This window comes from Gymnoscopelus microlampas (genome assembly GCF_963454915.1).
Source record: "Gymnoscopelus microlampas genome assembly, chromosome: 20".
NCBI lineage: Eukaryota > Metazoa > Chordata > Actinopteri > Myctophiformes > Myctophidae > Gymnoscopelus > Gymnoscopelus microlampas.
In genome coordinates this window covers 39168695-39189150 of record NC_139957.1, presented here as the reverse complement: position 1 = coordinate 39189150, position 20456 = coordinate 39168695, and the positions used below count along the sequence as shown (strand labels likewise).

The 20456-nt window shown below is 43.9% G+C and overlaps 1 protein-coding gene across 4 annotated transcripts in view; it reads left to right on the top strand.

Annotated features, from left to right (window-relative positions):
• Window positions 1–20456, top strand: part of tfb1m (transcription factor B1, mitochondrial) — a 65481-nt gene that overhangs the window by 41687 nt on the left and 3338 nt on the right. For all 4 annotated transcript variants that reach the window (XM_084045117.1, XM_084045118.1, XM_084045119.1 and 1 more), the window contains exon 7: window positions 19751–19878. In XM_084045117.1, coding sequence (XP_083901243.1) covers window positions 19751–19878 — 128 coding nt within the window. The remainder of the gene's footprint in view (window positions 1–19750; window positions 19879–20456) is intronic.

Below are 20456 nucleotides of genomic sequence, written 5' to 3'. Positions count from 1 at the left end.
AACAGCTCATCCTCCTCACACTAATGTTTTTTTATCTAAAAATAGACCTTGATTATAGTTTAACCATAGAGCCTATAGGAACTGGACCGTCTGGGGGGGATTCAGTGCTCCCCCAGCAAATTAACATTTTAGACATAATTCTAATACCTCCACATGTGGAGTCTCTAACTATAGTCTGCTTACTGTAGGTGTAAAATTAGAAAGCACTAAAGCAGTGTTGCCAGGTTTTGCGAGAGAAAAAAGCAATCAGGTATATGAAAAGAAGTGACTATAGCCAGGCTACATGGGCCCTTTAAACCCATAAACATCAGCTATTTGAAAATAGCCGATTTACAAGCTCATTGCGACGCGTTGTGAGCTTGTAGATCTGCTATTTTCAAAACAATCTTGAAGAATGTGAAAAATGTGGAATATTCTTTTTAACATTTTAACAACACAAATCTTGTATGGGGGGGTCCCTGGCATAACATATTTTCAGATGGGGGTCCGGATCAGACAAATACATTTTAATTTGGGTGGTCCTTGACATGAAATTGTTTGAGAACCACTGGTTTAAACAACATTAGACAGCAAGCCCAAAATAAGCAACTACACGTTAGAAACAAGATCCCCAAAAACCCGCAACCCGCAACTACCAATTTTTACAAGCGACTTTACAGAAAAACAAGCCCAAAGTCGCTTATAATAAGCGGACATGGCAACACTGTTAGAAAGCTGTTGCAGCAGGATACATTTCCAGACAGCCTAGTCCTGCAGCGGGTGTTCTGTGCGTATAGAGGGGAAGGCCAGTGTAATCAAGATGAGAGCTTAACCACCACCACCACCGGAGTCCCCCAGGGCTCTATAGTAGGCCCGCTCCTTTTTTCCCCTCAATACACTGAATGTCTTCGCCGATCTATACTGTAGTTGCGTTCAGGCCTGGAATTTCATCATTTTAGGAGCAGGGCCAGTTGGCTTTTGGTGTTACACACTATGCAATTCCTGCCCTGGTTGCGTTGTAGATGGGCTAGGGTTATTTTTGATGTAATCTTTCACTATTATTCTCTAATCACTATTAAACACTATTTTTATTCTGGTGTCTGCCCCCAACACTCGTGCCAAAATTACGTAGTCACCGGAAATATATTTATTTATGTATTTTACGGTTAATAAATACCGTTTCTGACAACAACTTGTTGCGTTTCAAAATCTTCTTGAGCACTAGGACCCTGCCAGCATTACTTTAGCGGTACTTCCGTATAGAGCACCAAAGTCTGACGTAATTTACACATCCTAGGTTTGTCTACCTGGTTCGCGGTTTTCCACCCCCATTCTGAATCCCCATAGACGTATTTAATATCGCGTCAAATAAGAACTGTGTTCCAAAAATAAACAAATGACCCTGTCGGTTTTACTCTTATGGATATGAAGCATCAACTGACGGAGAAAACGATAATGTTACTTCCGCCGAATTAGTTACATTTTCGCCAGAAACAGACTGTATCAAATATAAGTGACTGACTATCATAAACGATACAGAACCTCCTCCCTGACAATATCGCAGAGACAGTTTGTTTATTTTTGGACCACAATTCTTATATGAGACGATTCTATGATGACCCAATGTTGTTCTCCATAGCAAAATTACTTTACGAACCTGGGGATGAACGAGTGACGTCAGGACTTCTGTACTCTATTGATAAACACCGTAATGACAGCAGAGCTACAAGGGGTAGCACCAAAATGAAATCAAAAATGAATCTTACATAGTATGAGTTTAAGATGAAAAGATTGAGTTTCGATTCGGGCCAGATTAGATGGCCCAGACATCTGTCTTCTGGAGGTGGGTGGGAGTTGTTTTATCTGACCGCCCAGAGGGCAGAGAACCATGTGGACCCTCTACAACGCCAGGACGGACCCTTCCTGCAGTGCCTGCCCGTCCACATCCATGGGGCAAATGTCTTTATCAATAGCAGGGTAAAAAACTCCCAGCTGCTGCTACTCACCCTCCTGTTCAACCCCTCTGTAGAGGACACGGGTAGTGGGGGGGGGGGGTTTGGGGGGGCTCTGGTGGTTAGAGCAGTAGCCTCGTTTCATGAATGACAAAGAGGACAAAACGCAAGACGGGGACCGAACGAAAAAAAGAAGAAAAAAAAACCCAACAACATGGCTAATAGACGCGATACCCTTGAAAACACAGATGTGCGGGTTACTATAATTCTGCTGCATGGGCAAATAAAAAAAAAGAAACATCCCCCCCTTACTCTCTCTACCGTGTAATGACCGTACATAGGCTGCAGTGACGTGCGGTCGTTACTTGTGCGGATGGGTTGCTGGTGATTGATTTGTTCACGTATTGATCTGTTTGTTTAATTTGGCCTGATGAACTCCCCCCAGCCTCCCCCCGACTTCTGTGTTTCCTACATGTAACAGCCCCTAAGAGACCCGTAGAGTGCTAGAGATACACACACACACACACACACACACACACACACACACACACACTCTCCAGTAGTGATACCTGGGGTTTGGTGGCGGTGGTGACCTTCAGCGCTATGTTCTCAGAACCCCTGTGGGGGTGCAGCAGGATGAGAAATTTTCCAGTTTCTGCACACACACACACACACACACACACACACACACACACACACACACACACACACACACACACACACACACACACACACACACACACACACACACACACACACACACACACACACACACACGCGTTTGTATGCTTGTGAGGACATCAGCGTTTTTTAGCCCGTTCTGTGAACCCTGAGTTATATACTCAGTTGTGCACCAAAAAATTGCTGATCTACAAGCCTCACGCTGTTGTTGTGAGCTTGTAGATCTGCAATTTTCAGATCAGAATCAGCTTTATTGTCACGTCTCAGGTTTACAGAAGTAAAAAAAAAAGTGGGTGAAATGTGTTCAATCGTATTGTTATTTCCATAGAAAAAAAGAAAGGGAAGAAGAAGAAGGGGGGGGGGGCAAGGGAGAAAAGAGATCAATCAAAGAAAACAAACAAATGATCTACATATTTACACATAGTACCTGAGATGAGATGTAAAGGTGTGTACGGGACACCCGTATAGAATCAGGCATACTGTAAATTCAACCTAATCTCTAAATGCCTAACCCCCCTAATCCAGTGGTTTTCAACCAGTGGTCCTTGAGGGGGTTCCAGGTGGTCCCCAGCTAAATGATGGAGAGTTGGTAATTGAACCCTTATTAGGTAGATCTTTAACTCTTGAGAGCGTAAAATGCATTTTACGCTCTCAAGAGTTAAATTATTCTTACAAATCTGCATTACTTAATTAAAGAATTGTTGTTTTGATCAACGTTGGCCTGTTATCTCTCCTATAGTACCAACATCAATACAGCATGGAATCAATCTGTGGCTCAAATGCCGAATAAATAATGGACCTTGCTACGAAAAGGGTTGAAAACCACTGCTCTAATCCCACCCAGGAGTCTTTTCCTAACTGTAAAGTACTGTAAGCCTAAACTCCCCCTTGTCCTCACAATGTCTATTTCTCACTTGAGGGGACATTTGGCCCTCACAAGTCTTGTAATACAAGTACGCGCGTGAGCGCGCACACACACACACACACACACTACGGCGTGCGTGTGACTTGTCTCTTGTAAGCGATGATATCGTAAGTGCTGATGCTGTTGTTGTTCTGTGGGGGACTGAAATAATGAAATAAATAAATAGATTTAAGAGGAAGTGGGGCGGGGGGGGGGGGTGATGGGGGGGTGGTAGACGTTGGTGGCGGTGGTTAACATGAGCCCAGGGAGATGTGGATGTGTGATGCTGTCATGTGTGAAGACATGGCAGGCTATTATAAGCATGGTCTCCCCCTTTTTTTTTTACTTTATCACCTCTCCCTTTCTGCAGCGTTGCTCCCAGCCAGGCTCAGTCGGACCTTCTCTACCACGTGATGGAGTTTTATTGTCCAATTTGCATTCTCTCTCTTTTATGTCCCACAACCCCCACCCCCCCCCCCCCCCATCACCCCGCACACCCCCCCCCAAACCCAGTGTGTAATTGCTTTTGTGCCCAGTCTCCCGCTAAAGTGGATATTCATAGTTAATGTCCAAGGTGTCTTGTGATAGCGGTGGGGAACGTTGGCTTTTCAAAAAGCAGAAGCCTTGTTTGGGCACGTGGACCGTGTCCGTTGTCACACCATCCTTAGTAATATTACACATCATTATGTGTGAATCTGTTGGCGGCAAAACAGTTGTGACATGTTTGTTAAACCGGCAGGCTTGTTGGCTTCTCCTTCTCCTATTATGTCGGGCTGAAATCTCGTGCTGCATCTCCATGTTTTAACTGTTTTTCTTTGTAAATGAATGGCCTACTAGTCATGCTAGTCACACTAAAGTAGCAAAAATAGCTTCTTTAAGCTCGCAATGTGCCACGATGCGTTGTGAGCTTATACATCTGGTGTTGAAAAACCTTTTAAGTGAAAGGGAAATTGGTTAGGTCTGTCTGGGTTTTATAAATATACAAATAAAAGTATTAACAAGATCTTGTGAGTAAATAATAACTACAATGCATCCATTTGGAAGACTGGTTCTTTTAGCCATTTCCTGAAAAGTAACAGCGCTTGTTAAGGCAGCTCTCCACCGCACCGACCTGGCAACGCTGGCAGGATCTTGCAGACCAGCGCTGCCAACACAATGTGCGCATCGGCCAACAGTTTGTGCTGAACCAAATGCCAACTTTTCCAACAGACTGCCAGTCTGTTGTTGTCTGAAGTAGTCTGTTTGGTGGAGAGTCACCTTTTAGATGTTTTGGAGATAAAGTCAGAGAGGCCAGACTGAGATGGTTTGGACATGTACGGAGGAGGGATAGTGAGTATATCGGTAGACGGATGCTGAGGTTGGAACTGCCAGGCAGGAGGCCTATAGAGAGGAAGACCAAAGAGGAGATTTATGGATGCAGTGAAAGAGGACATGAAGTTGGTTGGTGTGGGAGGAGGCAGAGGACAGGGTGAGATGGAGGCAGATGATTCGCTGTGGCGACCCCCGAAGGGAACAGCCGAAAGGAAAAGAAGTACAAGGTTTTTGCCCGACAACAATGACATACCAGTGTCACTACATGTCATCGTCCATTGTCAACATCAGCCACACAGTTTTACATAAACCTCCACCAACTGTCCCAAAATTGCCATACTTTTGTATATCATGTTATCTCGGCCAGCCAGTGGCGGGGTGTGTGTGTGTGTGTGTGTGTGTGTGTGTGTGTGTGTGTGTGTGTGCACGTGCACGCTGGACCAATCGGCACCAAACGTTTATGTGCACGCTGCCAGTAGGCCAAGGAAGACAATCCCCAGTATTTTTCCTATGCATCAATAATAACGGTTATTTAATTAAAACATATTTTTGCATAACCGCAGACCTACTGTCCATCCATGTATATGAGTGACCCGTGAGCCCCATTCATAATGGGAGTGCTTCTATCAGCTATACACGTCTCTGTAATGTATGCGGGTGGTGATGTCATTCACTATATAGTTTAGACTTAACGAGCTCTGTGCTTTTTCCCCCCCTCAAACAGACAGACAGACACACACACACACAAACAGACATACAGCAACCAGCCCAACGCAAACACACATAGTGAGCGTGGATGACGGGAGACAGCAGCGCCTCACGGGAATGACACGCCTTCAGTTGAGAGAGAAAGAGAGAGAGAGAAAAAGAGACAGAACCAGTGAGATGTTATGACAGGAACAGGATGTCAGATGGAGCACAACCATCATTGTTGAGTTATTGTTTCTATCGACAATAACACATACATTGAATGATTGATCGATTGAATACTTTATCAACAGTTTGCAAAAAGCCCTAAGGGCTTGTTTCCATTGTGGTCCTGTGTATTCAATTCATCTACACATATAAAGACATACCATACTTTACAAAAGATCATCAATACTAGGAGCAGTAAAAGTATATTTACAGAAAAACTGGGGAGGGGGTCATTTCTTTTAGCAAGCTGTAAATTGCAGACAGGTGCTCTTTTATGGCGTTTTTTTTGTAGGAGGGTAGGGAGCCGCACTTTTTGATGGCTGGTGGTAGGGCATTCCACACTTTGTTGGTAGAATAGTAGAATTAATTCATCCCCATGTACATGAACATATATTTGTACAAATCTATCTGGGGGTGGGGGGGGGCAGGGTAGTGGAGATGGCAGAGAAATCAATAATACATGCGTTCATATGATTGCAATGTACCAGACAACTAAAATAGCAAACAAAATACATGGGGTCAAATGCAAGTGAACATGGGGAAGTTGACACTATGATACTATCAATTATATGTGTATATCTCTGCACCATGCATAATTATCTCTGTACATAGAACTACTCTACATACTAACAGAGCAGATACATTTGATGTTTTATAGGTTATTCCTACTTACATGTATGAGTGTCTATACAACCACTTTAGCTGTTCTAAAATCCCGGTAATCTACGGCTTTGTTTGCGTGGCTAATTGCTAATTATAAAACCGTTACCAAATATGGCAACATGAAAATCATATACATATCCCAATTAAAACAATGCAATGGGACACAGCTCTGTTTACATATTTCTATTCTAGTAGACCATTGTTCATACATAGTCTTAGTTTTGATTGTTGTTTTTTTATTTCACACTTGCTTTGGCAATGTAAACCTATATTTCCCATGCCATTAAAAGCCCATTCGAATTTAATTGAAATTGAATTGAGTGAGAGGGGGGGGACTAGCATACTACAGCTGCACATGCCAGGAGTTGTACACCTCTGTAGCCTCTGATGTTTAAAAGAGGCTTATAGACTGGTATAGTCTCCACCAGCGCATAACACGGGTGGCAGTGGCTCAGAGCGGCCTCTTGGGCCCAGTTCGATCCCGGGCTCCCCCAGAGTTAGTGTGGAAGTGTCCTTGAGCAAGACACTGAACCCCTAATTGCTCCCGATGAGCAACTCAATTTAACACTGGCTTTGTGTTTTTGGATTTCTCCGGAAATTCTTTATTGTGCATAAGCCCTTGAGATGAACCATCTCATTTTCAAGGGGGTCCACAATTACAAAATTCAGAATTCATACATCACAAAACATGGACAAAATATTTAACAGACAATTCAACCAACAAAACAACAACAACAACAACAGAGGCAATACACAGAGCACATTAATGGATCAGTGCTTCATAGATCTGTTAGAATGATCATTTGGTCAAAACATGAATGAGGTCATCTCAAGGTGAGAGGACAGCGCCGTTTTAAACGATTGGAAAAAAAAATGATTGACCGAATGTGAACAGGTACTGTAGATTGCTCCAGTCAGAAGGAGCTTTAAACCTAAAGGAATATTTTTTTGGCAACTGATTTAGATAACTTTGGGAACATAATAAAAAAAAAAAGTGCAGTGTGCACAATGTCTCAGTTGATGTTTTAGAATATCTTAGCACAGTCACTGTAGTCACCACTGGACTCCATGAGAACAGTTGTGTTTGTTTTAGGTCATTTCCTCACTGGTCTCGTTGACGTCTTTTACGTTATGTGCCAGTTCCTTCTGAGGACCTGAGCTCATCAATGAACAGGGCTGCAGTCTCTGTTTGCCTGTGTGTGCACGTGCGTGTGTGTGTGTGTGTGTGTGTGTGTGTGTGTGTGTGTGTGTGTGTGTGTGTGTGTGTGTGTGTGTGTGTGTGTGTGTGTGTGTGTGTGTGTGTGTGTGTGTGTGTGTGTGTGTGTGTGTGTGTGTGTGTGTGTGTGTGTGTGTGTGTGTGTGTGTGTGCGTGCGTGCGTGCGTGCGTGCGTGCGTGCGTGCGTGTGCATGCGTGCGTGTGCATGCGTGCGCGCGTACCCGCGGCAATACTGGGAGCGTGGGAAGTACAGTGGCCTGCCTGCGCAGGAAACCCAACCCCATCCCCCCTCTCCTCCTCCTCTAGTGGGTCAGTAGCTCCTCCAGCAGCATGGAGAGCAGTAGCTCTCCTCCTCCTTCTCTCCTGAGAGCCTCGTCCTCCTCCCATCGATGTAACGCTGGTTGTCCTCTCAAAGGTAGCCCCAACCGTCATGATTAATGCAACCCTTTCCTCTCTGTAGTGTCTTAGTGGGCTTTTTTTCTTCCGGTGTTTCCATGGCTCTATCCACCCCATCCCCCCAACAGACACACACACACACACACACACACACACACACACACACGCACTCACACGCACACGCGCACAGAACCTGCCGTTACGTAAGAGCAGAGTATTGGTTGTTCAGGTAGTACTGTACTGTAGTGGTTGAGGTTCTCAAACTTTTTCATGTCAAGGACCCCCAAATTGATATTTATTTGGCCGCGGACCCCCATCTGAAAAGATTTTGCCAGGGTTTTTCCATGTTAGAAAAAATAGCAGAGCTTGTAGATCTGCTATTTTTGAATAGCCAACATATAAATGGATAAAGTGGTTACAAGTATTGTGACGCTGTATTAATACATTTTACTGTGGACCCCCTGGAACCCCCTCAAGGACGCCTGGGGGGGTCCCCAAACCCCACTTTGAGAACCAATGCCCTAACACACACACACGCGGGCCCACACACGCTCACACAGAACCTGCTGTTGCGTAAGAGCCAGAGTGTTGGTTATTCAGGTGGTGCTGTACACGGTACACCGGCCGGTCGCCCCGGGCGCCCTGCTCGCCATCTCATCTCGGTTCCACTCAGAGAGACGTGACAAATTACGGCTCACACACCATCGGGTCGGTGGGCCCCTCTGGGGGGTGGGGTGGGGGGGGGGTTTGGAAAGGAGACCTTTTAAGGTGGAAATAGGCAAGGGGACGTGACGGGACGGAGACACCCGCAGGGGCCCTTAGTAACCCGAGTAATGGAGTTGTTCCTCCTTTTGGAAGCTTTTTGCAAGGTCAAGCGCACAGAATATAGTTTAAAATGTAGAAAAGTGTTATTAATATGGAATGTGGTTTTGAGTGGTGTTGTGTCGAAGTGGGTCAGGTTTTATAGGACTTGAGCTGTCTGTGTGACTGTGGACTGAAGTGAGCATGTGTGTGTGTGAGCTGATTTTTATGATTTAACCTTTTACAAATGCAACCGAAGGGGAGTTATTGTTTATAGCTGGGTTATTATTGGATATGGATAGATATACAGTAGATTGGACAGACAGACAGACAGACAGACAGACAGACAGACAGACAGACAGACAGACAGACAGACAGATAATACAGTGTTCATTCAATCAACCTTCATTTAAGCTTAAATAAGAGATCATTGAGGGAGTATACAGATAATATACAGATAGCTAAGACAGACAATACAGTATACAGATAGCTATTATAGATACAGTATACAGATAGCTATTATAGATACAGTATACAGATAGACAGACAGTATATATAGATAGACAGATAGCTACAGTATACAGATAGACAGATAGCTATACAGATAGACAGACAGTATATATAGATAGACAGATAGCTACAGTATACAGATAGACAGATAGCTATACAGATAGACAGACAGTATATATAGATAGACAGATAGCTACAGTATACAGATAGACAGATAGCTATACAGATAGACAGACAGTATATATAGATAGACAGATAGCTACAGTATACAGATAGACAGATAGCTATACAGATAGACAGACAGTATATAGATAGACAGATGGCTACAGTATACAGATAGACAGACAGTATATACAGATAGACAGATAGCTATACAGATAGACAGATAGCTATTATAGATAGAGTATACAGATAGCTATACAGATAGACAGATAGTATACAGTAGACAGACAGTATATTGATAGACAGATGGCTACAGTATACAGATACAGTAGACATGTAGCTATACAGACAGACATATACCTACAGTGTACAGATAGACAGACAGATAGTATACAGTAGACAGATGGCTATAAATAGACAGATAGCTACAGTATACAGATACAGTAGACATATAGCTATACAGACAGACAGATAGCTACAGTGTACAGATAGACAGATATTTTTATTCAGTTGTCATGCATGCTTGCAAGAACGCAGGTTCAAAGTCCATGTAAGTGTTTGAAGTCTTTGATTGGGGGAGAAAGAAAAAAAAAAGCGGACGGCCAAATTAGTCGGACTGAGAGAACCGGAGCGAGAGGAATTTTTATGAGTTATGAATATAGATCGTTATGTAACGAGCTAATTTGGAGGCCGAATTCATCCGGAAATCATTAGGGGCTATGATTTGCTTGTTTCTCTCCCCATCCCCATTAAATAAAAAAGAGTGTTTGTGCTGTAAGATCCTCTGAAAGACACATTTCTTTGCATTCAGACCATCCCCGCTCTCCCTTTTGCTCTCTCTGATGATAATGCTCCTGTCGCCTCCTGTGCAGAGATGAACGAGTCATCAGGGAATAGATCCAGACCCACTGGGACATATTAACCACTTTCAACCCATGCCGTGTGCCTATTTTTGGGGGAATCGTCAGAATCAGAATCAACTTTTATCGTCACATCACACACATTATGGTGAAGCAGAGCGGGTGAAATTCATTTCTGTGTGAGTTCTCAATATCGTTAACAGAGTTAGAATAGGGAAACGAGAATAGAGAAGAAAGGAAACGCATAACACGGCACAGGTCAAATAACTGGAAGGCACAGACAAATAACTTGCATGTAACCCATTAAGACCGGAGATACGATTCTACAAATGTCTTCTAAATCCTAACAGTTTTCTGAAACCCTTATGTTGCTACAGTATAATATCAGTGGTGCGCAAACTTTTTCATGTCAAGGACCCCCAAAATTATATGTATTTGGTCACAGACCCCCATCTGAAAATATTTTGTTCCAGGGGCCCCTGGCACAACATATTTTCAGATGGGGGTCCGCGGCCAAATATATATATCAATTTGGGAAGAATTTTGAGAAGCACTGCATTAGGCAATACAAACATTTTCATTCGTGAGATTTTATCTTTGCTTCAATCGACGTGTGCAGGTGGATTATAGCCATGTCACTATCCATGAAAATGCTCAATTATAAAAAAGGAATTGGCAAAAATGGATGATCTACAGGCTCGTGGAGCGTGTAGAAGTATGGGGCTGAAGTAGTTAAGGTTGTCAGAGGGGGGGGGGGGGGGGGCAATAAGTCAAGTCTGCGGTCACAGCGCAGGGTCTCCCCAGCGGATGCAAACTATTTCAGGGGGGTTGATGGGGGGAACCTTGGGGGGGGGGGGGGTGGAGGTGCGGGGGCATATATATAGGGCATGTACAGAGCACCTGAGTGAAGGGAAGCGCTCTGCGGGGCATGATTTAGGATGGAAGCTCCTTGGTGTTAAGGTTATCAGGGGAGGATTAATGGCGGAGAGGGGGATATATTACGGTGTGCGCCGCGTAGTGAAGCCATGTAGCGCGGCCGTCCATAAATCACTGCCGCAAAGTGACTTGGACAAGCCCGATGGCTGGAATGCTGCTCCCTGCATAGTCCCAATATCGACGTCCCTCCGCCCCCCCCTCCGTCTCCGTCTCCGTCTCCGTCTCCCCCCTCCTCCTCCCGCGCTCCACTCTTAAATCATGAAGTGGAGGAATATAAATGACCTAATTATTCCAGAGCAGAGAGTGAAATTAAAGGCATTCCCTTTTTATTGCCTTTCCCCACCCAAACAGATGGCATCCCTATCTTGCATCATCCGTGGCGCTGTTAAGAAGGATGCAGCGGTACCCACTCCCCCCCCCGCCGTCCTCCCGACATGTCGATGTGACAGGTGGAGGAATTGATTTCTCCCTAATGCAAAGACCCTCTTCCACCCAATTGATGCAGCCTGCAGGCTGTCATGGCTTTTTGCTGATAGTACCTAGCCGTGGTGTTCACCCCCCTCCATGCCCATGGCATTTCATATGGATCATGTTTGAGTGTTCATCAACGCTATTACATGGATTAAAGTTCTCTGTCGCCACGACTGATTTCGCTCATTTGGATTCCATAGAAGCCAGCAGCATGCCGCGCACTGAAAATAGCAGTGTGTGACACTGTGTATGCACTCGTATATAACTAGAAGTTCGGGCCTCTATACGTCTAGAGTTCGACACCTACGTGCCACCGCCGATGTGACTGATATGCCCATATATGGAGATCTGTGTGTCTGTCAGTCCTTGTCCCTTTTATTCCCATTTATGAAGATCCCCGATGTCATCAGTATATGCCCAATTGCCCATATATGGGCATGCTGATATAACTATTCATAACGGTGACCAATATATATATATATATATATATTTATATATATATATATAATATTTATCTCGCGAAACAACCCTGGCAACCCTGTAAAAAATGTATCTCGGCTATTTTCATTTGGTCACACGGAACTGTTGGTTAATGCTTTTTTTTGGTATGTACGTGACACGAAAATTACGGAAATATTAACAACTCTTTCACTGCCAGAGCATATACATTAATAAACTCACCCACTGCCAGAGATGTTTGTGTTTTATAACCTTTTCAACTGGTCACAGAATTTTTTTATCCCTAATGATCCATCGATCCACCATGTGTCCACACAAACAGGATCTGTGTCAGCTCCCCAGAGGAAAAGAAATTCACCCGTGAGGTCACTTTTTTTGCCGCAGGCACGCTGAAAACACCATCTTTTGTCAAAAATGCACGTCTTTCCCACCTCCCCAACTGGCCACAGAACATTCATATACATTATGATCGGGCTTTTGGGCTTGTTTTCATAGACCTGGTTGCTTGTTTCTCTCACGAGCGAAACCTGGCAACCCTGTAAACCGTGTCACGCGGCACTGTTGTTTATAAAGACGAATGTACATGACACGAAAATTGTGGAAATATTAACTCTCGCTAATGGCTTTCCCTTCCGGTGTGGTTTGCTACTGAGCCGAAATATTGCTGAAAGAAAATAAATATGCTCCAAAGAGCCAAATGTATAGTGAACAATTAAAAGTAGACAAAACCAAGCCCATAAGTATCATGGACGTTGTGGCGAACCTTGTCTGGAAATGTTACGTCGTGTTGTTCTTGTGGTAGCACATAGCTAAACAATTAAAAGAAAGAGGACAGTGATAACAGTACATAATAATAGGAAGCTCTGAATTAGCGCTGAATTAGCGCTTTGTATTATTAGATATGCACTCGTAGCATAATTCCTGGCGTCCTTGCTGAAGCGTTTTCAATGTAAAACAAACCATATGAGGATATTTTCTTTATTATAGCCAATTAACATGATGCCTTTGTTTGTGCTTTCTGTCACCATAATTATCTTTGGCCAAATGATATGCAATGGCCTCTTTTCTGTGCCTCTGTAAGCCTGATGGATGGGGACGTGAATTGTTATGTTTATTAATCATTGTGTAATGATAATAATACTAATACATCCATTTTAAGATACTCAAGTTACTTCACAGAAAACAAAACAAATGAGAAAATAAGGGATAAAAAACATAAACGACTAAAACTTAAAATGACAATAATACAAAGGGAAATCAAATTAGGTGGGGAAGGCAAGTCTGAGGGTGGATTTTGAAGGTGGGCTTTAAAAGAGTTGAGAGGGTGGGGGCCGCTTTGATGTGGGTTGGGAGAGTGGGTATGATGGTGGGGGTGGGGGTGGGGGTGGAGGTCAGAGAGGTGAAGTGGCGAGCTAGGTTGTTGAGGACCTTGTAGGTGGTGAGCAGCATAACGTCTCTGTCTGAGTGAAAACCTCATATGTCCAAAACTGTTACTTTTTACAGGATTAAAATTCAAAAGCAGCAAAAGCAGCAGATCTACAAGCTCGAAACGCGGCGCGAATTGTGTGACGCTGTAGGCTAGTGTGATAAAGTAGAGCGTTAGCCCATTCAATCCGGGAATCAATCCTTGTCTACAAGCTCATAGCGTGGCACCGAGTGCTGCGCTATGAGCTTGTAGATCTGCTATTTTTTTTTATCGTGAAAATTTGAAATCTTTGAATATATATATTTTTAAAGCCAACATTTTGTAAAATATGTTATAGGGACCCCAGAAGCAAAGATTTGAGTTAAAAATGTTGTTTCCAAAAATATATATATTCAAAGATTTGCACCTAATGTTCAACATTTTTCTAGAATAGCAGATCTAGAATATCTGCTATTTTTGAATAGCCAAATAAATCTTAAAATGACACACAGACGCGTTCCCGGTCTAATTTACGAAAAAAACACACAGTTAAAATATGGAGATAAGAGGTTTCTGCCCCGACAGCAACGATGATGAAAACCATTCTGTATGTATATGACTGGGAGCGAGTGAAGGTCATGCAGGACAGGTATGATGTGGTCTCTCTGGAGCGGGTTCTGGTGAGTAGGCGGTGCAGTGGTACATTCTGTACTGTATGGTATTGAGGACTTTGGTAGAGGAACCATATAGGAGGCTGTTGCAGTGGTCAATTCTGTTTGGAACGAAGGCTTTGAAAGAGTGTTTCTGAAGCAGTTTGTGACCGTGTGGGTCGAAGGCGGGCCATGTTGCAGAGGTGGACCAAGACTGTTGTTAGTGAACTGGTCGACATGAGGCTGGAAGGATTGATTGATTTGATTGAATACTATATTAGTCAGAAATATAAGCAGCATGTGGCTGCTTACATTTAGTTAGCTTACATGGTGTTCGAAAAACAAATAGAAAGAAAGAAAGATGGAAATTGTCATTTACCTTTTTTCAGGCCAATTTTTCAATAAACCAGTGATGCACATCCTTTTTTTTTTTACTTTCACACATCCTTAATGTGGGTGGTACCAGATCATGGTCGCTCCCTCTAGTGTTCTGGCTGTGGGTGTCACTCACTCACTTTGGAGAAGTAGTTAGACAGGTATAAGGGTATCGAGGGCCCTGTCTCTTTAACTATTTTAAATACCAATCCCATTGTTATTTGCTTAAAGGGATAGTCACCCCATGGAGAATTCATGGATATTTTTTTGTTTTAGGAATGCGACAAAAAAGATATCCATTAATTCAAGTCTCCATGGGGTGACTAATCCATAGAAAAAACGTGATTTTGGGGGTGAACCATCTCTTTGACCCTGTGTTCTACCCTGAGCCATCCCAAACTATAGCAGAGTGTGTCTGGAATTCGGTGGGTCGATAAGAAGTCGTCATCAGTTTGTTTCGGGAGGTCTGAAGGAGAGGGTGAGGTCGATGAGATAATTTTGGATTAATTGCGCAGCCAGCCAGCCAGCCCTATACCACCACCAGTGTCCTCTCTCACTACACCTCCACTGCAGCACATAAAGCCTAGCCAGCATCCAGGCAGGGCAGGCGTCATCTCTCTGGGCACCACAGACAGAGAGAGCGAGAGAGAGAGAGAGAGAGAGAGACATAGAGGGGAAGAGAGCAAAGCTATTAGATCTGATAAGAGAGAGTGCATGCGGCGGTTTCGGAAGGAAGCGTCTGCCAAACGGCGCCATCGCCGTATGCGGCGGAGCAGATCTAAACACCTCATTAGGGATCCTTTGCGCGTCCGTGGACCACTTTAGTTTACCTCCCCCCAATTATCAACCCCCCCCCCCTTCCCACCCTGGCCCAGGAAAACAAAAGACAGCTGAGAAGGAGGATGAGTCACACACACACACACACACACACACACACACACACACACACACACACACACACACACACACACACAAACGCAGTAACACTACCAGTTGTGCAGCCTTCAAGGATACAGAAAAATGTAGAGCTCCTCAACACCCCACAGGGGGCCTGTTCCGCTAAATGAATTGCCCTTTCATGTCCTTTACTGTACCCGCGTGTGTGGGTGTGCGTGTGCGTGCGCTGCGTTTGAGCAGTGTGTGTGACTGTGCATGAATGTACTTATCATACCGTTGTTGTCTTATCTCCATATTCTAATTTTGTGTTTTTTTTGTAAATTAACGCCCTACTTGATCATACTACAGCGTCACAAAAGCATCACAACTATCAGATCCACAAGCTCTAAAACGAGGCATGAAGCGACACGTTTTGAGCTTGTAGATCTGCTACTTTTGATGGTGAAGAGACAATATTGTTGCTCCCAGGTGTTCAAACATTTATTTTCAGGAAATGGGGAAAAAGAACCTGTGTTCCAATGGATCCAATTTGGTCACAAGCTCTTGATGTTAATTTTTATTGGTTAGATATTTATAAAACTAACAGAAAGATTTAACCACTTTCAACCTGGCCTCCCTTTTTTGGGCATTGGTCATTATAGGAAGAGAGAAACATTTTCAAAAGTAGCGAAAATAGCCAATCTACTAATTGTCACCACTTTTGTGCGACACTGTCATACGACAAAGTATAAAACAGGGTGTTAATAGATACATAAATATGTGAAATATTGAGATACAAGGTTTCTGCCTGCCAGTGACGATGACATAATAAACACATACTGTATTATCGCACACACAAAAAACTATCCACTATCCACAATCATATACATGCACGTGTGTATTACACGTGTGTTGTTCTTTTTCAGGTCGTACAAGCGTATGTCCTCTGACAAAACAACAGTATATCCACCACCCCCTCATGTTAGACCACGGTCCACTGTGTTCCTCTGTATCCATGTCTATCCATGGACATTGAGTCACACACTCTCCTCCTCCTCCTCCTCACAGCGGTATGACGCTGTGGTCCCCACAGCCCTCCTAGACTGTCAATCCACTCCACCATGTCAGCTAGTGGCCCATCACACCCACCGGGGACAACCAGCTTATTACAGCTATACTGTACACAGGCAGTGGTACTCACATTTTTCACTTAAGTAAAAGTATCAATACTGCAATGTAGAAATACTCTGTTACAAGTGAAAGTCCGGAATTCAAATGCGCTTGAGTAAAACTATAAAAGTGTTGGTATCAATATGTACTTAAAGTACCAAAAGTAGAAAGTACTCATTATGCAGAATGTCCCATTTCACAAGTTTTCAAAGTGTGTAAAATGTCTAAAAATCTTTTGAAATCTACAAGCTCATATTTGAAATCTACAAGCTTGTGAGCTTGTAGATCGGCTATTTTCAAATGGACGATCAGCCCTATTTTAAATAGGGCTGATTTGTTTAATATATGTTTTGTAATAATATCTACAAAATCTACAAAGTAACAAGTAACTAAAGTTTTCAAATAATTCTAGTGGAATAAAAGTACAATATTTGCCTCTTGAGATGTAGTGGAGTAGAAGAAAAAGTACTGAAAACTGGAAATACTCCAGTAAAGTAAAAATACCTCAAAATTGTACTTAAGTACAGTACTTGGCTAAATGTACTTAGTTACTTTACACCACTGCTGTACAGGCAGACAGAACAAACAGACAGACAGACAGACAGACAGACAGACAGACCACTCTGTCGTGCTGTCCAGTATGTTTGTGAACCATAAGCCCTCCCCACACATCAGAGGCTCTCGTCTATCTGCGGGCAAGCCTGGGATTGTAAAGAGTTCATTCTGAGACTAAAACCTTCAAACGATGCTTCTTTTTAATGCTCTGCTGTTGCTTTCCAGCAGACATGCAGCACGTTCACACAGCGAGCAGGGAAAGAGGGAGAGAAGGTTTACTGTATATCTCCTGAGCGAATGATGGGGTTTTTTGATCCTTGTGCTTGCGTGCGGCCGGCCTCCTCCGGAAAACGAACAGTTTTTGGACGATACGATACCGCGTAGGAGAGTAAAAGCCTAAGATACACTCGTCCGCGCGTCGTGTTGCGCGCCCGAAAACACGTTGAGCTTGTAGATCAGCTATTTTTATCGTGCAAACCCCCGGCACGCCACTAAGTACAAATCAGACGTGGGAGAGTGAGCGAAAGACATGGACTGTGTTTGAATGTGTGTGTGTGTGTGTGTGTGTGTGTGTGTGTGTGTGTGTGTGTGTGTGTGTGTGTGTGTGTGCTTAAAAGATTGGAGAGGCAGAAAAAGAGAGAGAGAGATCAGAGAAATGCAGGGGGAGAGAGAGAGAGAGAGAGAGATCTGAGTGAGAAGGAGCCTAGGCTCTGCTGAGTCTGGAATGATTACTTCAACAGTTTGTCATATCGGCTTAGGGCTGACGGAGGAGAACAAACTGGAGCCAGGACTCCCACTTCCAGCCCTCCTCCTTAACCCTAGGGACAGAGCACCATGTCTCCAGCCCTCCTCCTTAACCCCAGGGAGAGAGAGAGCACCATGCTACCAGTCCTCCTCTTTAACCCCAGGGACAGAGCATCATGCTGGGCTTTATCCGCTCTGGAAGGCTGGGCTTAACATTTATGTACAATTCTCACCAATGGTTTTAGTGCAGTGGTTCTCAAACTTGTTCAAGTCAAGGACCGTGACTATCCTGTTGCTATTCACTTTAAAGGTTTCATGACATTCAGTTTTACAACACATTAAAAGTATTTATCATGGTCCTTCAAATGTGTATTAAACGTTTTAACTGAAAAATCCACTCCAGTGATCCATGGCAGGATTTTTCTCTCTGATTTCTAAAGCCTTTTCAACTGCAATGAAAAAAAAAATCTTTGCCTGCGGGTGTCGCTGTTGAGGGATTTTGACTGTCAATCATCGCTTCTGTTCCGCCCCCCCCCCCCCCCCCCCCCCCCCCCCCCCCCCCCCCCCACAAAGGAATGGATAGGGGAGGTGCGGAGAGGAGAGGAGAGGCGGACTGTGACATCAAAGTCCAGGGGCCAATCACAGATTACTTTTCAGCCTAATTATTCAGAAAACCCCAGACCACAGAAAATCCACTGAATCCTGTGTCACACACGCACACGCAAACACGCACACACCTGCTGCTATGTTTTCTGTCTCAGACCCTCACCTACACTGGCAGCAGTGGAGCTAGCAGTGAGTCACAGTTAGTCATATAAAACACCATGGCATTGAAACCAATGACTGGCAGAGAGAGAGAGAGAGAGAGAGAGAGAGCGGCTCGGTTTCTATGGTCCATCACAAAGGTGTTACTGTGGCAACCGGAACAAACCCAATAGCCAGCTACTAGCTCATACTGTACCACCGAGTTATCCTCTTTACTCTGTCTATGTCTCTCTCTCCCTCTCTGTGTTTGTGTCTCTCTGTCTCTCTCTATCTTTGTCTCTGTCTGTCTGTCTGTCTGTCTGTCTGTCTGTCTGTCTGTCTGTCTGTCTGTCTCTCTCTCTCTTTCTCTGTCTCTGTATGTCTCTGTCTCTCTCTCTCTGTCTCTGTCTCTCTCTGTCACTGTCTGTCTGTCTGTCTGTCTGTCTGTCTGTCTGTCTGTCTGTCTGTCTGTGTGTGTCTGTCTCTCTCTCTCTCTCTCTCTCTCTCTCTCTCTCTCTCTCTCTCTCTCTCTCTCTCTCTCTCTCTCTCTCTCTCTCTCTCTCTCCATCTCATATTCTACTTTTCTCCTCACACTCCATCCTCCCTCTCAGTCCCTCCTGATTTTACTCCTTTCTCTTTCTCTCCCATTGCTGCGTCCTCAGCAATCCAGTTCTCAGCACTCTGCTAAAACCCCTGCTGTTTGCATTTCGCTGTTGTCGGGCAGAAACCTCCTATCTCCAGTATTCAAACGTTTTTTTGTGTTTTTTCGTAAATGAATGTCCTACTTGATCATACTGACAGCGTCACACAAAAGCAGCACATTTAGAGCTTGTAGATCTGCTACTTTTGCCGTTTGTGAATTTGAATCCTGAGAAGTAACAGTTTTGGACGTATGAGGTTTCCACCTGACAGAGACAATTTTTTCCTGTGTGTGTGTGTGTGTGTGTGTGTGTGTGTGTGTGTGTGTGTGTGTGTGTGTGTGCGTGTGCGTGTGTGTGTGTGCGTGTGCGTACAGGTGGACGTGGGAGTGGTTCATTTCACTCCTCTGGCTCGTCCGCAGATCGAACAGCCCTTCAAGCTGGTGGAGAAAGTTGTCCGGAACGTTTTCCAGTTCCGTAGGAAGTACTGCCACAAGGGAATAGAGTAAGAACACCATCCATCCCTGCAAACCCCTTCTTTAAAATGCATGATTAGTTTTGCCTCATTAGTTTTTTTGCCTTTATCTCTTCATCTTTCATTCTTTCATCCTGCTGTTAATTTGAAACTTTTCTTTTTTTTTAATAAGGCCCAATGTTCTGGAGTTTTTCCATCTATCTTTGTTCATAACAAAATATTATGAAACCAGCCAGGCTTCAGTGATGCCCGAGTTATACATGGTTGACATGCCTTGTTGTGCACCAGAAAAATGGCAGATTTAAGGTCATTACACACCGGCGATTATGCGAATACACGCAAAATTCGGACTCGTTCCGAATAATTAAAAGACGCTTTTTCACTTTGCTTTTTCGCTTTTTCGCTCCATGGAAGCTTGCATTGACTTTATAATGTTTTTAAAAAAAAACGTATTATTTGCATGAAAAATTCGCCCCCGGTGTGTAAGGAGCTTTACAAGTATGCAACGAGCTTGTCCGAAACGCTATTTATCAGAGCGAGACACCGGCACGCAACTAAGTATAAATCGTTACAGTGTCACACAAAAGTAGCAAAAAAGTAGCCGATGT